Raw genomic sequence first — 21,527 nt, forward strand, 5'->3', positions numbered from 1 at the left:
GGGAAAACTGGACAGTTACATGTAAAAAATGAAATTAGAAAACTCCCTAACACCACACACAAAGATAAACTCAAAATGGATTAAAGATCTAAATGTAAGGCCAGACACTATAAAACTCTTAGAGGAAAACATAGGCAGAACACTCTATGACATAAATCACAGCAAGATCCTTTTTGACCCACCTCCTAGAGAAATGGAAATAAAAAAAAACAAAACAAATGGGACCTAATGAAACTTCAAAGCTTTTGCACAGCAAAGGAAACCATAAACAAGACGAAAAGACAACCCTCAGAGTGGGAGAAAATATTTGCAAATGAAGCAACTGCCAAAAGATTAATCTCCAAAATTTACAAGCAGCTCATGCAGTTCAACATCAAAAACAAAACAACCCAATCCAAAAATGGGCAGAAGACCTAAATAGACATTTCTCCAGAGAAGATATACAGATTGCCAACAAACACATGAAAGAATGCTCAATATCACTAATCATTAGAGAAATGCAAATCAAAACTACAATGAGGTATCACCTCACACCTGTCAGAATGGTCATCATCAAAAAATCTACAAACAGTAAATGCTGGAGAGGGTGTGGAGAAAAGGGAACCCTCTTGCACTGTTGGTGGGAATGTAAATTGACACAGCCACTATGCAGAACAGTATGGAGGTTCCTTAAAAAACTAAAAATATAAGTACCATATGACCCAGCAATCCCACTACTGGGCATATACCCTGAGAAAACCGTAATTCAGAAAGAGACATGCACCACAATGTTTATTGCAGCACTATTTACAATAGCCAGGACTTGGGAGCAACCTAAGTGTCCATTGACAGATGAATGGATAAAGAAGATGTGGCACATATATACAATGGAATATTACTCAGCCATCAAAAGAAACAAAATTGAGTTATTTGTAGTGAGGTGGATGGACCTAGAGTCTGTCATACAGAGTGAAGTAAGTCAGAAAGAGAAAAACAAATACTGTGTGCTAACACATATGTATGGAATCTAAAAAAAAAAAAAGGTTCTGATGAACCTATGGGCAGGACAGGAATAAAGATGCAGAGGTAGAGAATGGACTTGAGGACACGGGGAGGTGGAAGGGGAAGCTGGGACAAAGTGAGAGAGTGGCATGGACATATATACACTACCAAATGTAAAATAGGTAGCTAGTGGGAAGCAGCCGCATAGCACAGGGAGATAAGCTCGGTGCTTTGTGACCACCTAGAGGGGTGGGATAGGGAGGGCGGGAGGGAGGGAGACGCAAGAGGGAAGAGATATGGGAACATATGTATATGTATAACTGATTCACTTTGTTATAAAGCGGAAACTAACACACCATTGTAAAGCAATTATACTCCAATAAAGATATTAAAAAAAAGAAGTAGCCTAACATATACTTGCATTTTGTGAAATTCTGTGACATTCTGTGAACAATAATGGTTACTTCTGCTGGCTCAGGATAGGAACCGTCACTTAGGATTTGAGGGACTAAGTCAACCCAGCTCGTGTCCATTATTACATGCTCACTGAGAACAGAAGTGACTAAAACAAGATATTTTGCCTCCATAATTGGAGAGAGCATTTAAGAATTTTATTTCAAAAGTATCTATGCTTATGGTTCCTTAATCTAGACTACTTGGAGGTTATAAAATGCAATAAAAATTTCTGACCACTTGGCCGTAATGGGAATTTCCATCTCTAACAGTAATATAACACCTTTTTACAAAATGCTTAATAGTTATAAAGCAGTTTATAGTTCTAGAACAAATAGTTCATTTGATCCTTAACATTTCCTGGTAAGGTAGATGGAACAATTACTACTATTCTTCTCTGATGAGTCCACAGATGCAGAGAAGCTACACAGCTGGTTTCCTGACATGCAGTGAGGAGAAGAACCGTGACTCAAAGCAAGCAATCTCTCTACTGACTGCACCGTGCCCCTTCCCTTTCAGGATCTTTGTGGATTTGCCTCTTTCGATACCAGATGCTAATGTATGGCTGAAAAATGATGATGCTTACAATGCAGTATCTTGGCTGGGATGGAATAATAGGGACAGTGATTGAAAAATGACTCTTTTTTTATGTAGCAACTACCAGAAATGTGCCTCATCAACAGCTTTATGGCCTAATTCTTAAATAATATAGTACGCTGTATTGTAGGAGAACAATTAGAATTTAGTAAGTACCTGTTGAAGTGAACTGATGTCAGGAGACCAGAGTCCAGAGAGACTAGGTAAATCATTGACTAAATGAATTGGTTTTCTCCGTATAATAGGGGAAAAACTGCACCTACCTACTTCACAATGAGTTAAGGAGCTCAACTAAGAAAACAGACGTGAGACAATTTAGGATTAAATAGTACCTAATTCACTCAACAAATATTTACTGAGTAGCCATTGGGAGCTAAGCACTGTGATAGATGCTATAATGGGATTAAGCACAAACTACCCTACGCCAATGGAAACCAAATCTTCATAATATATGGAAAACTGTTAGGAACTTCAGGGATCACAGACAAATGGAGTTGAGGAAAGACAGATCAATGAACACGGTAACAACTTACAACGATGGATAGGCTTACTCTCAAAAAGGAGCAAATCATTCACTGTCCAGTTACAATGTAAAGGCTGAAATACATAGACTTTTGAGTAGATGCAGTAACGTGAACCACATACCTGATTTCAAAGATTTAGTATGCAGTAAAAGAACGAAATATCTCAATTTTTAATCCTGATTACATGTTAAAATCATATTATTTTGGATATACCAAGTTAAATAAAACGTTGTTTAAACAGATGTCACCTGTTTCTTTTTACTTTTTAATGTGGCTACTAGAAAATTTTAAATTACTAAGAAGCCTGACTTATCATATTTCTTTTGGATAGCGCTGTTCTAGAAGACGTATTACGGCCAAAAGGAAAGTCCGGGCAGCGTGTGGTTCTGAAAAGGCTAATCATGGTGTATGCTGACTTTGTGAGGCGTGGACCAAAGATACAAGAGAGAATGAGCCAAGTGTCATCAAACCCACAAATCACAACAATTCTGATGGCTTACGTGGGAACACAGCTATAGTCAGGAGGAACCTGCAAGGTATTGCTGGGGATTCCAAAGTCAATGGGTTGAAAACTAAAAGAAGCGAGGGCACAGGAATCATTTTATTTCTCCTTCCAGCTGAAGCACAAATATTTGAGGGAGAAATAAGTCTATGAAATGCTTGTTAGAACTGAAGTCCAATGTATCTCCAGCACTTCTCCTCCAGCAGTCAGTGACTATTTTACACGCATACACTCTACCTAGAATAATGCTTTATTCAGCTGACAGAGCTCCTTGGTATGTGCAACCAAACTAGCTAATACCGACAATCCACTTACGTTACTTATCTCCAATAAATGTTCAGAAAATAATTTATAGTCTCTATGCCCCACACCATTATCAACCAGAATACTGAAGGGACCCGTAGGGATTCAACTGCAAGTGGCCCACGGGAGGCCCATGTCGCACTGAAGTCTCAACACCCAGCCCAGTACTGGTTACACAGTAAGTGCCCAATAAATATTCATTAAATACATAAAAAGTGGTAGTATATTAGAAGGTAAAAGTCCACACCTAGACAATACGGAAAAGGCCGAAACCAGGAATTTTAGACTGGTAAGCCTACTGCTGCAGATGGATAATCAAACAGATGGGGGTGAGCACTCAGAAATGAAGAGCCAGGAGCCAGAAAAGGCCTCCTAAAACCAAGTCGCCCAGATGGGCCATTATTCTTTTTTCACCCCGCCTCTACATGTGCAGAGAATGACTTAAGTAACAGAGTAAATCTTGATGTTCACAAGACCTTTGACAAAATCTCTTATTACACCTTTTTAAAATATGGAGAAATAGCAGGCATAATGACACAGCAGGTTCTAAGATAGTAATGAGTAGAAAAGTCGTAAAGACAGACTGGTGGTTGAGAGATCGAGGTCAACTTGAAGAAACAGTGTACCAGGAGTCCCTCTGGGTCAACGTTTTTCTTCGGCGAGTTGGGAGAAGCATGAGAGGCATATTTGCAAGTACCATGAAAGTAGCAGGGATAAGTGTAACACTGGATGTGGTTCAGAAGACCCTAATTGGGCTAGAATATCTGAAAACAGCATGATGAAATCTAACAGGAATAAATGTACGTGGTATGATTAGGTATACAAATGAATCATAATTAGAAATAAAAATACATAAAAATGAAATAAATGTAGGATGAGGGTAATTTGGTCTGGCAGCAGCTCAGCTATTTATCAGATCGCCACCAGTGCAAGGTGGAAAGCTCCTTAGAATGTCAACGCGAAGGCAAGCTGCATCAGAAGAAATGCAGTTCTGAATACAGCTTTTTGTTAGTGCTCTTATATTTTCTATCAGCCAGTCCACATTTGGATCATTGTGACAAGAAGAATTCTGAGGAACAAAGGAGAACAAAAGCAGGAATAATTGAAGGGATTAGAGATGCGTTCTGAAGAGAAGGCCTACAGATGACATATTAGAAACCTTCACGTTCTTAAGAGCTTTCAATCAGAAGTGGTAGGGTACACTTTGTCTGTTTTCCAGAAGGTACTTTTTTGAGGAGGGGAGGGAGTCACAGATCTTTAGAGAATCTGATAGAGCCATGGGCCCTGCCCCCCAGGAAAAAAATGTACACACATACGTTTTACAAACAGTTTCAGGGCGTTCTAAACCAGATTAAGAACCCCTAGCTTAGAAGTTATAAAGACCCAGGTTTCTGTTTCATATTAAAAACTTATTTCTCCCTCGACCTCTAAAGCAATACTCCTAATCAGGAAATTGAGAGAATTCCTATCCTGGGCAGAGGTGTGGGAGAGCAGTTTGGAGCTGGTCACCTGTAGGGTCCCTCCCAATTCTAGAATTCCCTAATCTAAAAGGAATTTTTGAATAATTTCACAGGATTAAGGCAAATATTTAAAACACTATTTGTTATTGTCATTCACCTTACTATTTTAAATATACTCAATGCCCATTACACTCCAGAAATAGAAACAGGATCAAAACAAAGGTCATCCAAGCACTCACATTAATTTATGAGACATATCTGACAAGGATTTCATTCACTGGATGTACAACCACAATGGCAGCAGGTATACAGAAATTATTTCTTGTCTCCCAAACAATAAAATATTTCCCTCCACAAGTTGCTTTTTGAAAAACTTGGCTGCACTAAGGGCGGTGGTAGCAGAAGCCCTACAGCATTTGCAATATCAGCTCTTGTTTTGTATTTGGTTACAAGGATTTTTCTAAGCAGCTGGTTTATATCATCATCACAGGGCATACCCGTGAGTTATTCATTAGCAGCATTACGTAATTTCTATATTCTGAGTTTATGTTCTAGGTAACTCATTGCTGTCTAAACCTGAAGAGCTTTTGCACATTAGCTAGAAAGGAGGAGAAGAGATACAGCTCAACGTTAATTCTATCCTTAAAGGGAAATAAGCAAATGAAAGTACTTGATAGTGATGCTTACTTCTTTACAACTCAGGTTCTCAGAAATCCTAAGCAGGAAAAGTTTTCTATTATTCTTTTGCGATATTTTTCCTGGATTTTGCTTGACTTTCTTCTATTTAAATTCCTACCACTAGTTCTGCTAATAATCTTGAAAGAGCTCCAATCCTGAAATAATTATAGATGCATTATATTCAAAATTACTTCAATGTTTGCTACCTACAATCATATAAAACTATAATACATGTTATATATGCCTGTTGCCAATACACAGCACTGCTGCTGGGATACGATTTTCATAATAAGTAAGTGTGCAAAAGAGCTGCCAGCCTCAAGGAGAAGGGGTGTGTGTGTGTGTGTGTGTGTGAGATTAATTTGTTTACGGAACCTCAGTGATAGATGTTACTCGCTTAAAAGCCCCGACTTTATTTTCTTCCTATTGGACTGAAAAGGCAGCCCTTCATTTCTCCACTTTCTCCAATTTCCATTGCTGTCATTTCCCATTCAGATCAATTTCTCAAAATGGAAAAAAATCTGCCATCAATGGTAGACTTTAAGTGATATGGAGGGATCATTTTTTTCTAGAAGTAATAGCCTTCCATAAAAATTAATGACAGTGGACCTATTTTCTATAGAAAGGATTGTCAAATTCCATCCAAATCTGTCATGTCTTTTTCTTAGCTAATGACATCCAGACATTAAGGGGTCAGAGATAATTTTAAGGGTTACTTTTGAGTTATACTTTCCATTTGCTTTAGTTATAAATGCAGCTGATGAGGAGAATTATATAGGACAGTGGTTCTCAAACTTTAATGTGTAGCAGAATCATCAGGAAGGTGTATCAAAATCCAGATTGCCAGGCCCCATCTCCAGAGTCTGCGATTCAGTAGGTCTGGGGTGGGTGGGGACCAATAGGTTGCATTTCTAACAAGTTCAGAGGTGATAGCTGCTGCTGCTGGGGGTCCAGGGACAACCCTTGGTGAACCCGTGGTACAGGATGATCCCTGATAGCTAACTGATTGCAACACCATATTTCCTTTCTTAATTCAAACTTTCATGGCTAAGGTTTTTGAATCATACTCTAGTTTGGAGCCTAAAATGGCAGGCAGCTTCCTGTGGCTTAAGAACCTACATAAGCCACATCCTTCTCTAACGATCCTGTGGAAAATATCCGTAAAGAATGCAGCCCCTTTCTGGAAGAAGAAACCAAGCTGTTTCTTAAGTCCCTCCCTCGCTTTCTTTAAACTTCTTACTAAGTATCTGGAGTGAAATTCAACAGGAAAATGGTTCATAAAACCTATCTGCACGGGGCGCCTTTATTGGAAAGAAGACTGGCATACTCACCAGAGAGGAAATATACCCAGTCGTGTGGTGATAAAAACCATGGCAAACATAACAAACAGGAGATCACAAATTTTCTGAAACTTGGCGTAATTTGCCATTTTGGCAGCCTATGAAAGGAAGAAATGTGACAGATTAATTTAGTTAAATTGATAAATGAAAAGCTTCTTTCAATATGCATGAGTCTCCTTTAAGATATAACTTACCAGAGGCATAAAATTGCCTGCTACTTTGAAATGTCATGCATCATGCATCATATTTATAAATTACCCATAAGTCGAGTGAAATGTGATATTAACCATAAGTAGAACTACTGACTGTCAGAGATTTAATAAAATATTCAGCAACCTGAAAAATTCAATTATATGGTTGATTTCAGGAAAACAGAAAAATATGAAATTCTCGCATTACAGATGATATTAGCAAGCCAAAGACGCCAAGACAGGAATTTGGCATAAGAGGTCAAAATAGAAAGTGCTACATAATCCTTTAAACTTTTAATGAGTCCCAAACACTAAGGTCACGAACTTTATAGAGAATATTGAGCCTTCCTGCATTTTTTCCCCCTTTCTACTTAGAATTATAGGTTTTCCTTAAACAGGTATAAGGAGTGCTCTGGGGAGAGAGTTTCTTGGCTTATCCTCACAAATTTAGAAATGAAGAATGTGTCAAGATCACGTTATTTCAGCGAATCCACTTAGGTATAATTTTCAAATTTACATTAATGGGTCATTTTTCTAGATGAAAGTCACTAATGTTCAGAATGTCTGTGAGAAGTACACTAATAATTTATGGTAGTGATTTAAGTGACCACTTTTTATATTGCAAATTAGTCGAAGGAAGAAACACATCCCTTTCTCTACCATCTACTTTTTTAAAAACATATTTATTTATTTATTTGGCTGCACCGGGTCTTAGTTATGGCACGCGGGATCTTCGTTGCCGCCTGCGGGATCTTTAGTTGCGGCACGCGGGATCTAATTCCCTGGCCAGAGATTGAACTTGCGCCCCCTGCACTGGACGCGCGGAGCCTTAACCGCTGGACCACCAGGGAAGTCCCTGCCATCTACTTTTTATAGATGATTCTAAGTAAGAACAGGTGACACTGAAAACATAATTGTCCTTGATTACTGCTTTTTACATTTTCACACATAATTCACAGTACCCACACACAGGGTTATAAACTGAAGAGGTCTTTTAAATTCATAACATTATTTTCCACTTCTTGTAAAGTTAAATTAGCTGAGTCAAACTTGAAAGGATTGTTGACATTATCCACAGAAGCTATAATTTAATAGCTTTAAGTAAAATACAAAGCTATGAGATAAATATATTCCTAAGGGGAAATATCTATTAATTGAGTGGAAGCCAGGATTATGAACTTTTAATTTCATGCATACTTTGGATGTGACACCACAACTTATACTAAGAAAGAAAAAAAGCATCGTCTGCCTCCTTCTGGCTACATAAACCATGTATTTTTTCTTTTACATTCATTCACCAGTATTCAATAAAAAAAGCATTAAACATCCATTTTTCTGAAATGTCTAAGTCATAGATTCCACTTTGAAGAGTCAACATATCTCATTATTTGGGTATTCTCAAGCATTATTTTATGATGTCAAAGAGAATCCAAATGATGAAGAACATTTGCTTTTAAGCCACATGACTGGGATTTCTGGATTATTTTTCTTTTCTAGATAAAAGTGGTGGATGATGATTCAACCCACATTTTCTGAATTATGGCTCTGCCAAGCATTATGCCATCCATTTCCCCAGACATTAGAGTTGGCAGATTATACAGGGTTGACTTCAAAACTGTATATTGCTATATAAATTTCTACCTCCAAGCATACTTAGGATTTAACCACATGGTAACTGATTTTCAGGAAATTGCCTTTATACTAGTTTTATTTCTCCTTTAAAAAAAATGTGCTGAATAGAATCTAGCTTGAATCACTTAAAAACCTTAGCTCCAAACTATCATCTGACATATCCAGCCCATTAGGACTACTTCTCTGTTTCATAACCTTATAGGGACCAGAGTCTTTAATGAAGTGCTGTATACACTTCAAACCTTGACTAATTGCCTTTATAGCAGATTCAATTTTATGGCCTGGAATTTCTGCTTATATTGGAATAACAAATAATTACTTGAGGGCACCTCTATTCTACATTCACAGTGATAGCACATGCTTCAAAGGGGCAGAACTGTGGGCCAACAGGAATAAAAAATAAGCGTACAGATTCTAAGACCCATTTCTACATGGAATTTGTACTCTGGTAAGTTCATTTTTGACCAGTTATATAAATTTCTTAGGACTAAAATGAAAAAAACTATAGTTATATAACCTTATTGAGTATGTCTCTTCATGGAGGCCATGATTAAATACCACATCAAAATTTTACTTGGGATTTTATCTTTTGAAATACGCTAGAAGCATTTTTCTTTTTTTTTTTTTTTTGCTACTTTAGTAATTTTAAGTGATAATGGTTTAGAAAGTTAATCAAAGTGCAACCAATATTTCCTCAGATATTCTTAATACTTACATGCATAGAAAACATAGTTTTTATATAAAATTTGTAATTCATATATACTTTCACTATAAAAATACTAGGATAATATGTATATTGGTAATAAAAACTATGACTACTCATTAATTTCATCAGGATGTACAACTACTATTACTAACTAAACTGAGTTGTATACACTTCCCAGATAAATCAGTGTGAAACCTGTAACACTAGAAACAAAACCTATTCAAATAGTAATTTTCCTACTGTAAAACACTCATTTCTTAAGTGTGGAAGGGTTAAGGTTTTCATTATTCTATTAATAAAGAATGCTAACTTGGTGAATGTTTTTTGCACGCCACTTTATATACTCAAGTCTCACTTTCACCAATTTAACCTACAAAGAAACACTCCGCAGTTTCAAAGCAGTCATGTACTAACTTCTCCCAGCACCATCTATCAGACCCTAGAAAAACTGATGATCTGGGGGATCTCCTGAATTCCAGATTTTGTATTCTTATAGATGAAAGAAAACTTTTACCTCTAGAAGAGCGTCGGCTGAATCATGGAGACAGAGGACTAGGGTCCCTACTCGGGCCATGTTGTTGACATATGAAAAGGTAATCAAAAAAATAGATACAAGGTGATGCAGGAACATAACGCCAAAGTCCTGGGAAGGAGAAGACACAGGCATGTTAGTTAGGACTTGGCAGCAACGCAGCTTTTCCATTCATCTATTCAACCATTCATCCAATAATTTTAAGGCTCTCTATGGGCCCAGCAGTGGGAACACTAATGTGAGTAAGAGATAGTTCCTATACTTTGAGAGTTTACTGAGTCCTGGGAGAGAAACACAGGACACCAGTGACTGTGGAAAATGTGATCAACACCAGGACTAAGGCCAAATCATAAAGGGTGTTTTGTACTAAGCCAAGGAATCTGAAGCTATGGGAGAAACTGCCATAGGATTTGGTGAATGAAAAATATTGCCTGCCGTATCAGTAAACAAAGGATGTTGCAGCCATCAAGCCATCACATTACAGCCTCCCCTAGAGTGAGCCCTGAGGAAACTCAGGATGGAAACAGGATGCCCCCCCATCTAGCAGTCAGCTGCTGCAGCCACCCCTGACAGTATACCCTGAGGAGACTCAAGATGAGAAAGCACAGGATACTGGCCCCAGATAGCTGAGGTGTATAGCAAAGGAATGATTCCAGGGAGTCCAGACTCTTGCATCTTCCCATACATAGAAAAGAGCTAAATTCCTTAACTTGAGGTATCTGGTTTTCTTTAATTAACAGTAATCTTTTGATGTTCCGACTACCTGGTGTTTGATGCAAAAAATCCTATATATTCTGGCTCCCGCTTTGTCTCTTCGGAGCAATCTCTCAGAGTGATTGGAGATGCTCCGTCCCCAGCTTAAGGACTCAGTTTTGTCCGTCATTTATTTGACGATTTGAGAATTATGTTTTATTACATAATTCTCAACTTTTAGGTTGTGCATTTTTTTTCAGTCGACAGATTTTAAGCAAAGAAAGGTATTACTTGGATTTGTACTTTAGGAAAATCTTTTGGGTAGCAGTGCAGGTCCAACTAGACCACTTCTCTGACTATGAGTGGCTGGGGATTTGGCATCTTTCTCCTGGAATATGCCCAATGGGATGTTAAAATAAGAATCATAATATGTTGGCATTTCTGATGGGTCCTACACAAACAAGCTCTCAATTTTAACCATTATCCATCTACAGGCATTAGAAAAAAATAATTGGCAAAAAAGTAATGGTAAGCTGGCCATCCTCATCTTGGTCAACTTCAAGGGAGCTGCTTCTTGGCCCATGTGAAAAGATCACCTTTCTCTGGTACTGATTTATCTCCTGGCCACCTGGTTTATTGTAACATGGAATTTCTGTTGCTTAGAAATGTTGTCTCTCTTACTGATATTTTTACTCTTATTTAATCTGAATTTCTCCCAGAGTAAACTTGAACTTCTCTGGGGCTTAAATGCCAGGACTAGCCCTGATGATGATCTACTTGAAACCATGGAGAAAGAGGACTACTCTCTTATGGGCCATTCATGTAGAGATAAATTAGCCAAAATGAGACGCATATTTTGCAACTGAGAGAGAGAGAAAAAGAGAGCACGTGTGTGCACACATACATACTCTGTTGATGTCAAACAGTTTGGGGTCTGAAAGGTCAACTATGATGACTTTTAAATGGTTTTAAAACATTTAAACAATATTTTTTGTTTAGATCCTGAAGGTAACTAATGATAATCTGTAAGTAATGAAACATTGCTCCTATTAGGTCATTTTTCCATTTATTTCATTGTATAGCTCCCATATTGAAAAAATTTCCAATTATTTGATTTTAATTTATATAACTTAAACCTATAAAGCTATGGATTTTTCTACTGTTTAAATTCCTGTACTACAGAACTCTTCAAGAATATCATTTTATATTTTATAAAATCAAGCTTTAAATGACAATGATGAAATAAAGTTAAATGGGTATATTTAAAAACACACACACAATGTTTAAATGGTTCTGTATACACTTTGGTGAATGTGTCCAGAGGTTACTTTTCTGCCTTGGGAAGTGCCAGACATTTACTGATAACCATATTGATTTATTACTAGGATAAACAATGCATTAGTTTCTTAAATAAGGTCGAATAATTTTAAAAATGAAGTACAACTATTTCTCTTATTTTCAATTAACCTAGTCTCTGTGTTGCCATGATGGTGAATACCATTGTTGGCAGAATCATCTGTCTTGCATTAATTCATTCTAATGGCCACAGTAGAACTACAGTACCAAGTTGTGCAAACTCCTGCCGCCTGTGGACTTAACCACTATACTCCTTCCTCCAGACCCACATTTGCATCTAGTTCTCAGCTCACTGGCAGAGAGAGATGAAGACCATGCTCTGAGTTTATTTACTCAGTGATTATGGACAGACTCAACTTACCAGTTTTACCTACTTCTCTTGATTTTCGCTGATGTTTTTGTAGTCTCTAGGATTTTCCTAAAGCATTAGAGTTGAACAATACCAAACTGCCTAAGGCATACAAGAAAAATTGCTTTGATAACGTTTCCCACGGGAAGATGAAATCTCCTCACTATAGGCTGTTATCAGACATGTATCACCTGGCGTAGAGTGATCTACCAGACAATAGCTACTTCAAAACAATGGATCATTTAAAGTGGAGCTAACCTATCAACTGATATTTTATACTGTCTCATAAACATAATTAAATAAAAACACAGAGTGCTAATTCAACAGTTCAGTGAGTTTATATTAGCCCATGCTGAATACACAGATTTTAAAGTCTAACTAGCTGAGTACCTAACCAGAACAATACTTTCCACATTTCTCATTGTTTGGCCGTAAATGATTGCTCTTGATTCACTGAAAGAGAAGAGGTTTTCTCGATTTAATTTTAAAATGAATAAACATAAATTGATTAAAACACTTATGGAGGATTAGGGCCATTTTATAATTAGGTTTCCTAACATGTATCTGATATATATATGTCAATAAATAAAACAATGCCCTTGGCAATATAGCAAGGCTGCCCTAAAAACAAAAGCCTTATTTTTCAGACAAAGTTTGCTTTGTGAAGATGATTTTTGCATATAAATCCCCTGGTCCTAGAAAACATTTATTACTGAGGGGCTCAGAGCTATGCTCATTGCAGAAGGCCAATTTTCATTATACTGTCATATCTGTATGAATATGAAAAGCATGAATAATGGATTTTGTCTTTTACACTTCTGCTTCAGAAAGCATTATACACGATGAAATACCTTTAATAAAATCCCTGCAATCATTATTCTTTGTTACTCTCATTCCCTCACCCTGACACATTTTTTTGAATAGGCAGTGGATCTGGTCCAAATAACAGTTTTTAAATGAATTGTCAATTTAGACTTTATCAGTGCATGGTGGGAAATGCCCATCCTCATGTTTGTTACTGCTGAAAGTGACTGGGTACAGGCAAGCTGCAGGAAGCTTAGCATTTTAGGCTGAGAATATTTTCTTCCATTTTCAGTAGCATCAGTTAGGTAGAGATTGTGATTTCTTGTTGGCCTTCGTATTGAAGACGGAGCCCAAGGTCCTTAGACAAAATTGACGACTGGCCTGGCTACCTGCATCAGTGGTCCCCAACCTCCTGTCATTCTGCCATATTGTTTCTGGATACATTCATAGCTCTAGTCAAGGGGTCCTTCTACACCCCCTGCCTGATATTTACCCTGACCCCAGCCCTCATTCCAGTGGCTTCTCCTATGTTAATGATCAGAGACAAGGGGAAAAAATAGATATGGACTTGACTCAAGCACAATTAGAATAAGCCTAAAATGAAAAGATTCAAGGAAAAGTCATTCATTTTAAAACCAGAAGTTGGTAAGACAACGCTGTTTTTTCCTTATTATATCTCTGAATGACATTTAGAGAACCCAGAACAGAGTCTCAGTCCGTTCCGTGTAGCTTCCACATCAGAAACTCGTAGGTGCAAGTAAACCTGTAGCTACTTGGGCTCCACCCCCAACTCTTAGAATGAGAATGGGCATCCTGAACTCAGTCCTCCAGGGGAGTTCTCGGCACAAGAAAATATCGGCATCAAAGGGCCGGAGAGGTCACCCTCTCATTAAGACATAAAGTCTGATGTTCTTTATGATGCAACTCCATTTGCAATGGTCAGGCTGAAAGAGGCTTTGAAATAATACTCTGTTTGCAGGAAGCACCAGAAATTCACCTTGATATACACATTTTTATGAAAGCAAAATGAACTCTATTCTCAGTTTTAAAAAACTCACTACAAATAAGAAAATTGTTCTCTCATTTGCTGGATAAAGTAGTCACAGTTTTATGCAGTTTCTTTTGGGAATAATCTTTGCAACGAATAAAGAAAAGCACTGGTGAGCCTTCTCAAAAAGGAATAAGAAGACCAAGATTTTAAGTGATGGCTGATTTAGATGCTCACGTATAGTGAAAAATATGACATACCACTAAAGTGCAGGACAAAGAAAAGACTCTTCTTTCTTGGATGCAAATGACATGTGCCAGCTTTCCCAAATTTAATAAATACCATAAATAAACGTACTCTAACTCACGAACAGAAATCAGGTAATACCAGGTTAACCATTTAACAGATTTTCAAACTCTCTATGAAACAGAGGGACAGAAACATAATCTGAAACTGATTTCATTTTATGGCAACTATAGCAGTAATAGAAATCTCTCGTTTCTGTTTGTTTTGTCTTTTTAAAACAACAGCTTTCTTATTTGAGTCTTCAAGGTACAAAGAAATTAGTAGGACTTTGAACAGAGTAACATGCTCTTTTTTTTCTAGCGATCAATAATACTCTCCCTATTTCTCCCCTTGCGACTGTGCAACCTGGGGGTAAAACTCAGAATGTTGGGGAGCAATGTGGCTGTGCAGGAAGTGTCCTTCAAGCCTGTAACTTGGCAACGTACAGGGCAGAGTGCCCACTTAGGTTCCACCTCCACACCAGAACGAACACACACGGAGATGGAGAGAACTTCAGATAAAACTTACACGTGACAAGAATAATCGTAGTTAAATACTTTTCCCATTGAGGGAATATGAAAATATAATAGACTTTCAACCTTTGGCTATGGATAGCTAAAGTCCTGACTAAGAGTATGAACATATCTATCTATCTATCTATATATATATATATAGATATAGATATATAGATATATAGATTATATAGATATATAGATATATAGATATATAGATATATATTCCTCTTAAAAAGCAAAGAAACAAAAGACTACAAAACTGTCCGGGTTGTAAGGACAATGACTGCAATGAAAGTATATTCCGAGTGATTTATAAAAATCAGTTGATTCTGATTTGCCCCATATTAGGCAACTTGAAAATTATACCTTTCTCTTACCAGCGCATGACGCAAGGAGTTCACATGATGTATGTAAATGTAGATGTCAACCTTTGGGTATCTGGAATCTCCCACATTTACTCGGTTATTATATTTTTAGCTGGCCTTGAGTTTTGGCTCACTCTAAAGAGAACCAGTTAAGTGTGCCATTTAAAGAAAGGTATTCCAAATAACAAAGTTCTTCAAAAATTGTAACTAAAATTCACTTTCATTCTCATGTATAGCCTATGCACTCTGGTGTAAATATTTATGGGAAAATCTGGAAATGGATGAAAAAGTGTGATTTATTTGGGAAACGTTTAATTATAAAGTAGAGGCGTCCTGGCAGGAATGATTCAATTATCCCATCTCTAAAAGCAGTCCATGAATAAAACCTCATTCACACAAAATCTAAAGTCCAATTTATTTTTACACTTTTTTTCCCCCAATAGACTAGATTTTTCACCTTTGGGCCTAAACATATACAGATTTAGGTCCTTGAGGGAGATAACTGTCTCCTACAAATATAATTCTAAAAATAGTAAGTGCTAAGAAATTAATTGGTTAAAGACTTTAAACTTGCTACTGTTACTATCAAAATGTTTTAAAAATATGTACTGATGTGATGTGAATATCTCTACTAGCCATTCTCAAAGCTGACATCCTCACTGTTCACCAAATTTGCGTGTCTAGGTGACTCAACTTTAGAGCAGAGAAAGACACACTATGGCCCCCAGGCCAAATCTGGCCTTCATTTGTTTTTGTAAATAATGTTTTATTAGAACACAGCCATCCATTTGTTTAATTATTGTTTATGGCAGTGTTCTTGCTACAGTGGTAGAGTTAAGTGGTTGCAACAGAGACTACACAGCCCCCAAGTTTAAAGTATTTACTAGCAGGCCCTTTACAGAAAAGTTTGACGAGCCCTGCCTTATTAGAGCCACATCAAAAGGCATAACATGGGAAACTCAGCCATGTAATTTGAGATGTGGCAACAATTGCATAGGCTCAAGGCTGGCTGGCTTCATCACATTTTCTTCAGATACAGAATATGTAAGAGATTTAATGTTCATAGCTATTCAGAAGTAACCCATTAAGTATTACTTTCAAAATTCAGATAAATCATTAAAAAAAAAATAGTTTTGGCAGGTATCTCCATCAAAATTCTCATGATAAACTATAACTACAACTTCAAGATCATTTTAAAATCGAGGAGCTTCTTCAGAAAAAGCTTGAGCTTTTGTAAAAACAAGAGCTGTCTATCCAGATGCAATATATTACTCTCTCTACTGCTACATGTGCCATTACTTCAGAGCTTCTGGGAACATACATAAATGAAATAAAGAACTTCTGTGTAAGCAGTGTTTACCCAATCTTTCTCCCGTGTAACACTTGTGGCACATTTTAAGATCAAGAAGTCATATAATCTCATCTACTATGAATTATTTAGCTGATATTTAATCTTTAATTGATTTTATTACTGTGGAAAAAGATGCAATAAAATTTTATTTGCACCATAGAAAACAGTAAGACAGTGCCACCAATTCCCTCCCACTGCCTGGCCAGAGCTCAGAACTTAATTTGCAACTCCCTGGAGTCCTCCTCCCTGCTTTCCTTTCCTCTTCCCATTGAAAGTACACTCTCCAAATGCACTCTGCTTTCAAATGATGTAGCTATTTTCCTTAATTATACACACGTCTTTTTTCTCATTGAATCTTTGTATTGAGATGTTCTCCGTAACTACAAGTCTTGCCAAATTACAAGCTCCAGGAGTTGAAGGCCTTTATATACATCATCTGGGCTCTGTTTAAACTACTCTTGGGGCTTCCCTGGTGGTGCAGTGGTTAAGAATCCGCGTGCCAATTCAGGGGACATGGGTTCGAGCCCTGGTCCGGGAAGATCCCACATGCTGCGGAGTAACTAAGCCCGTGCGCCACAACTACTGAGCCTGCGCTCTAGAGCCCGCGAGCCACAACTACTGAGCCTGCGTGCCACAACTACTGAGGCCGTGCTCCACAATAAGAGAAGCCACCGCAACGAGAAGCCCGTGCAACACAACAAAGAGTAGCCCCCCGCTCGCCGCAACTAGAGAAAGCCCGCGTGCAGCAACGAAGACCCAACGCAGCCAAAGATAAATAAATAAATTTTTAAAATTAAAAAAATAAATAAACTACTCTTGGCCCAGCCACACTACTTTGTACAGCTTTTAATGCCAGAAGGGTCACTTCTGAGACATTTAAAATATACTCAACATAACAGTGTTAAGTGACACGCAGGTTAACAAACTTTATTCTCCTTTGTTTTCAGGAGGAAAAAGGCAAGGGCAACACTTGATACGAAGTAAACCCATTCAGGTTGAAAACGTCCGGAATGATCAGTAGGGGGCAGACTGTGTTCAACTAAAATCAGCACTATCCCAGGACGCAAAAGCCATCATCCTCATACCTACTGTAACGCCCTTGGGGTCCCAAATGACAATACGCCATCAAGGTCTCAACTTGGTGCTTTAGATGGAAGATGGAAAAAGTCGCCTTTAGGTCAGCCAGGTTGGGATTATGTTGTTAAGTTGTCAGGATGGGTTCCGGGAAACTCTTATTATTGTCATCAGTCTTATCTTCTCTCTTCTAATCCCTCTTCCTTCAGCTGCTGGAGCTTCCCACCTCCCTTCACAGACAGAACTCTACGTGCAGAATTCACTTGCCAACTTTCTTGTCCCCATGCAGGCCTCTGGCCCTTCAGGTTTTTTTTGTTTTTGTTTTCCTGGATGTAATGCTTGTGTATTCTCTCCTTTTCTCCAAGCCCCACTCCAACTTGACTACCTGGTGAACTTCTATCTACCCTGAGATTTGCCTACTAATTCTCAGGCTTCAAAGATTCTGACACTGAGATTTATTCTCAACAACCTCCACATAAGGTAAGTACTCTTCGAACGCCATTTATAAAGAAACTGAGGCACAGAAAAGCGACGTAATTTTTTCAGAGTTACACAGTAAGGACAGGCTACAGGCAGGTCTGCATCCAGTTCTGTGTGATTCCAGAGCTCAGACTCCGATCACAGTGGGCTGCTTCTCAGAAACAAGCACAGGAGGAAACACAACAATAAGGAATGGGGCAGTGAAAGAGGACACTTTTTTCTTTTTTTTAACATCTTTATTGGAGTATAATTGCTTTACAATGGTGTGTTAGTTTCTGCTTTATAACAAAGTCAATCAGCTATATATATACATATATCCCCACATCTCCTCCCTCTTGTGTCTCGCTCCCACCCTCCCTATCCCATCCCACTAGGTGGACACAAAGCACTGAGCTGAGCTCCCTGTGCTATGCGGCTGCTTCCCACTAGCTATTTATTTTACATTTGGTAGTGTATATATGTCCATGACACTCTCTCACTTTCTGACTTACTTCACTCTGAATGACAGACTCTAGGTCCATCCACCTCACTACAAATAACTCAATTTAGTTTCTTTTTATGGCTGAGTAAAATTCCATTGTATATATATGTGTCACATCTTCTTTATCCATTCATGTCGATGGACACTTAGGTTGCTCCCATGTCCTGGCTATTGTAAATAGTGCTGCTATGAACATTGTGGTGCATGTCTCTTTCTGAATTATGGTTTTCTCAGGGTATATGCCCAGTAGTGGGATTGCTGGGTCATATGGTACTTCTATTTTTAGTTTTTTAAGGAACCTCCATACTGTTCTCCATAGTGGCTGTATCAATTTACATTCCCACCAACAGTGCAAGAGGGTTCCCTTTTCTCCACACCCTCTCCAGCATTTACTGTTTGTAGATATTTTGATGATGACCATTCTGACAGGTGTGAGGTGATACCTCATTGCAGTTTTGATTTGCATTTCTCTAATGATTAGTGATGTTGAGCATCCTTTCGTGTGCTTGTTGGCAATCTGTATATCTTCTCTGGAGAAATGTCTATTTAGGTCTTCTGCCCATTTTTGGATTGGGTTGTTTGTTTTTTTTGATATTGAGCTGCATGAGCTGCTTGTAAATTTTGGAGATTAATCCTTTGCCAGTTGCTTCGTTTGCAAATATTTTCTCCAACTCTGAGGGTTGTCTTCTCGTCTTTTTTATGGTTTCCTTTGCTGTGCAAAAGCTTTTAAGTTTCATTAGGTCCCATTTATTTATTTTTGTTTTTATTTCCATTTCTCTAGGAGGTGGGTCAAAAAGGATCTTGCTGTGATTTATGTCATGGAGTGTTCTGCCTATGTTTTCCTCTAAGAGATTTATAGTGTCTGGTTTTACATTTAGGGCTTTAATCCATTTTGAGTTTATCTTTGTGTATGGTGTCACGGAGTGTTCTAATTTCATTCTTTTACATGTAGCTGTCCAGTTTTCCCAGCACCACTTATTGAAGAGGCTGTCTTTTCTCCATTGTATATTCTTGCCTCCTTTATCAAAGATAAGGTGACCATATGTGCGTGGGTTTATCTCTGGGCTTTCTATCCTGTTCCATTGATCTATATTTCTGTTTTTGTGCCAGTATCATACTGTCTTGATTACTGTAGCTTTGTAGTATAGTCTGAAGTCCGGGAGCCTGATTCCTCCAGCTCCGTTTTTCTTTCTCACGATTGCTTTGGCTATTCAGGGTCTTTTGTGTTTCCATACAAATTGTGAAATTTTTTGTTCTAGTTCGGTGAAAAATGCCACTGGTAGTTTGATAGGGATTGCACTTAATCTGTAGACTGCTTTGGGTAGTAGAGTCATTTTCACAATGTTGATTCTTCCAATCCAAAAATATGGTATATCTCTCCATCTGTTTGTATCTTTAATTTCTTTCATCAGTGTATTATAGTTTTCTATATACAGGTCTGTTGTCTCCTTAGGTAGGTTTATTCCTAGGTATTTTATCCTTTTTGTTGCAATGGTAAATGGGAGTGTTTCCTTAATTTCTCTTTCAGATTTTTCATCATTAGTGTATAGGAATGCAAGAGATTTCTGTGCGTTAATTTTGTATCCTGCTACTTTAGCAAATTCATTGATTAGCTCTAGTAGTTTTCTGGTAGCATGTTTAGGATTCTCTATGTATAGTATCATGTCATCTGCAAACAGTGACAGTTTTACTTCTTCTTTTCTGATTTGGATTCATTTTATTTCTTTTTCTTCTCTGATTGCTGTGGCTAAAACTTCCAAAACTATGTTGAATAATAGTGGTGAGAGTGGGCAACCTCGTCTTGTTCCTGATCTTAGTGGAAATGGTTTCAGTTTTTCACCATTGAGAAAGATACTGGCTGTGGGTTTGTCATATATGGCCTTTATTATGTTGATGTAAGTTCCCTCTATGCCTACTTTCTGGAGTTTTTATCATAAATGGGTGTTGAATTTTGTCGAAAGCTTTTTCTGCATCTATTGATCATACGGTTTTTATCCTTCAATTTGTTAATGTGGTGTATCACATTGATTGATTTGTGTATACTGAAGAATCCCTGCATTCCTGGGAAAAACCCCACTTGATCACAGTGTATGATCCTTTTAATGTGCTGTTGGATTCTGTTTGCTAGTATTTTGTTGAGGATTTTTGCATCATTGTTCATCAGTGATATTGGCCTGTAGTTTTCTTTTTTTGTGACATCTTTGTCTGGTTTTGGTATCAGGGTGATGGTGGCCTCACAGAATGAGTTTGGGAGTGTTCCTCCCTCTGCTATATTTTGGAAGAGTTTGAGAAGGATACGGGTTAGCTCTTCTCTAAATGTTTGATAGAATTCGCCTGTGAAGCCATCTGGTTCTGGGCTTTTGTTTGTCGGAAGATTTTTAATCACATTTTCAATTTCAGTGCTTGTGATTGGTCTGTTTATGTTTTCTATTTCTTCCTGGTTCAGTCTTGGAAGGTTGTGCTTTTCTAAGAATGTGTCCATTACTTCCAGGTTTTCCATTTTATTGGCGTACAGGTGCTTGTAGTAATCTCTCATGATTCTGTGTATTTCTGCAGTGTCAGTTGTTACTTCTCCTTTTTCATTTCTAATTCTGTTGATTTGAGTCATTTCCCTTTTTTTCTTGATGAGTCTGGTTAATGGTTTATCAATTTTGTTTATCTTCTCAGAGAACCATCTTTTAGTTTATTGATCTTTGCTATTGTTTCCTTCATTTCTTTTTCATTTATTTCTGATCTGATCTTTATGTTTCCTTTCCTTCTGATAACTTTGGGTTTTTTTGGTTGTTCTTTCTCTAATTGCTTTAGGTGTATGGTTAGGTTGTTTATTTGAGATGTTTCTTGTTTCTTGAGGTAGGATTGTATTGCTATAAACTTCCCTCTTAGAACT

General features: G+C 37.7%; 1 protein-coding gene across 1 annotated transcript in view; it reads right to left on the reverse strand.

Moving 5' to 3' along the window:
* Window positions 1-21,527, reverse strand: part of CERS6 (ceramide synthase 6) — a 315,277-nt gene that overhangs the window by 41,090 nt on the left and 252,660 nt on the right. Inside the window, exons 7-8 of the mRNA XM_068544956.1 lie at window positions 9,882-10,010; window positions 6,830-6,936 (exon numbers count right to left, since the gene is read on the reverse strand). Of these exons, the coding sequence (XP_068401057.1) occupies window positions 6,830-6,936; window positions 9,882-10,010 (236 nt within the window). The remainder of the gene's footprint in view (window positions 1-6,829; window positions 6,937-9,881; window positions 10,011-21,527) is intronic.

This window comes from Eschrichtius robustus, chromosome 5 (assembly GCF_028021215.1).
Source record: "Eschrichtius robustus isolate mEscRob2 chromosome 5, mEscRob2.pri, whole genome shotgun sequence".
Classification (NCBI taxonomy): Eukaryota; Metazoa; Chordata; class Mammalia; order Artiodactyla; family Eschrichtiidae; genus Eschrichtius; species Eschrichtius robustus.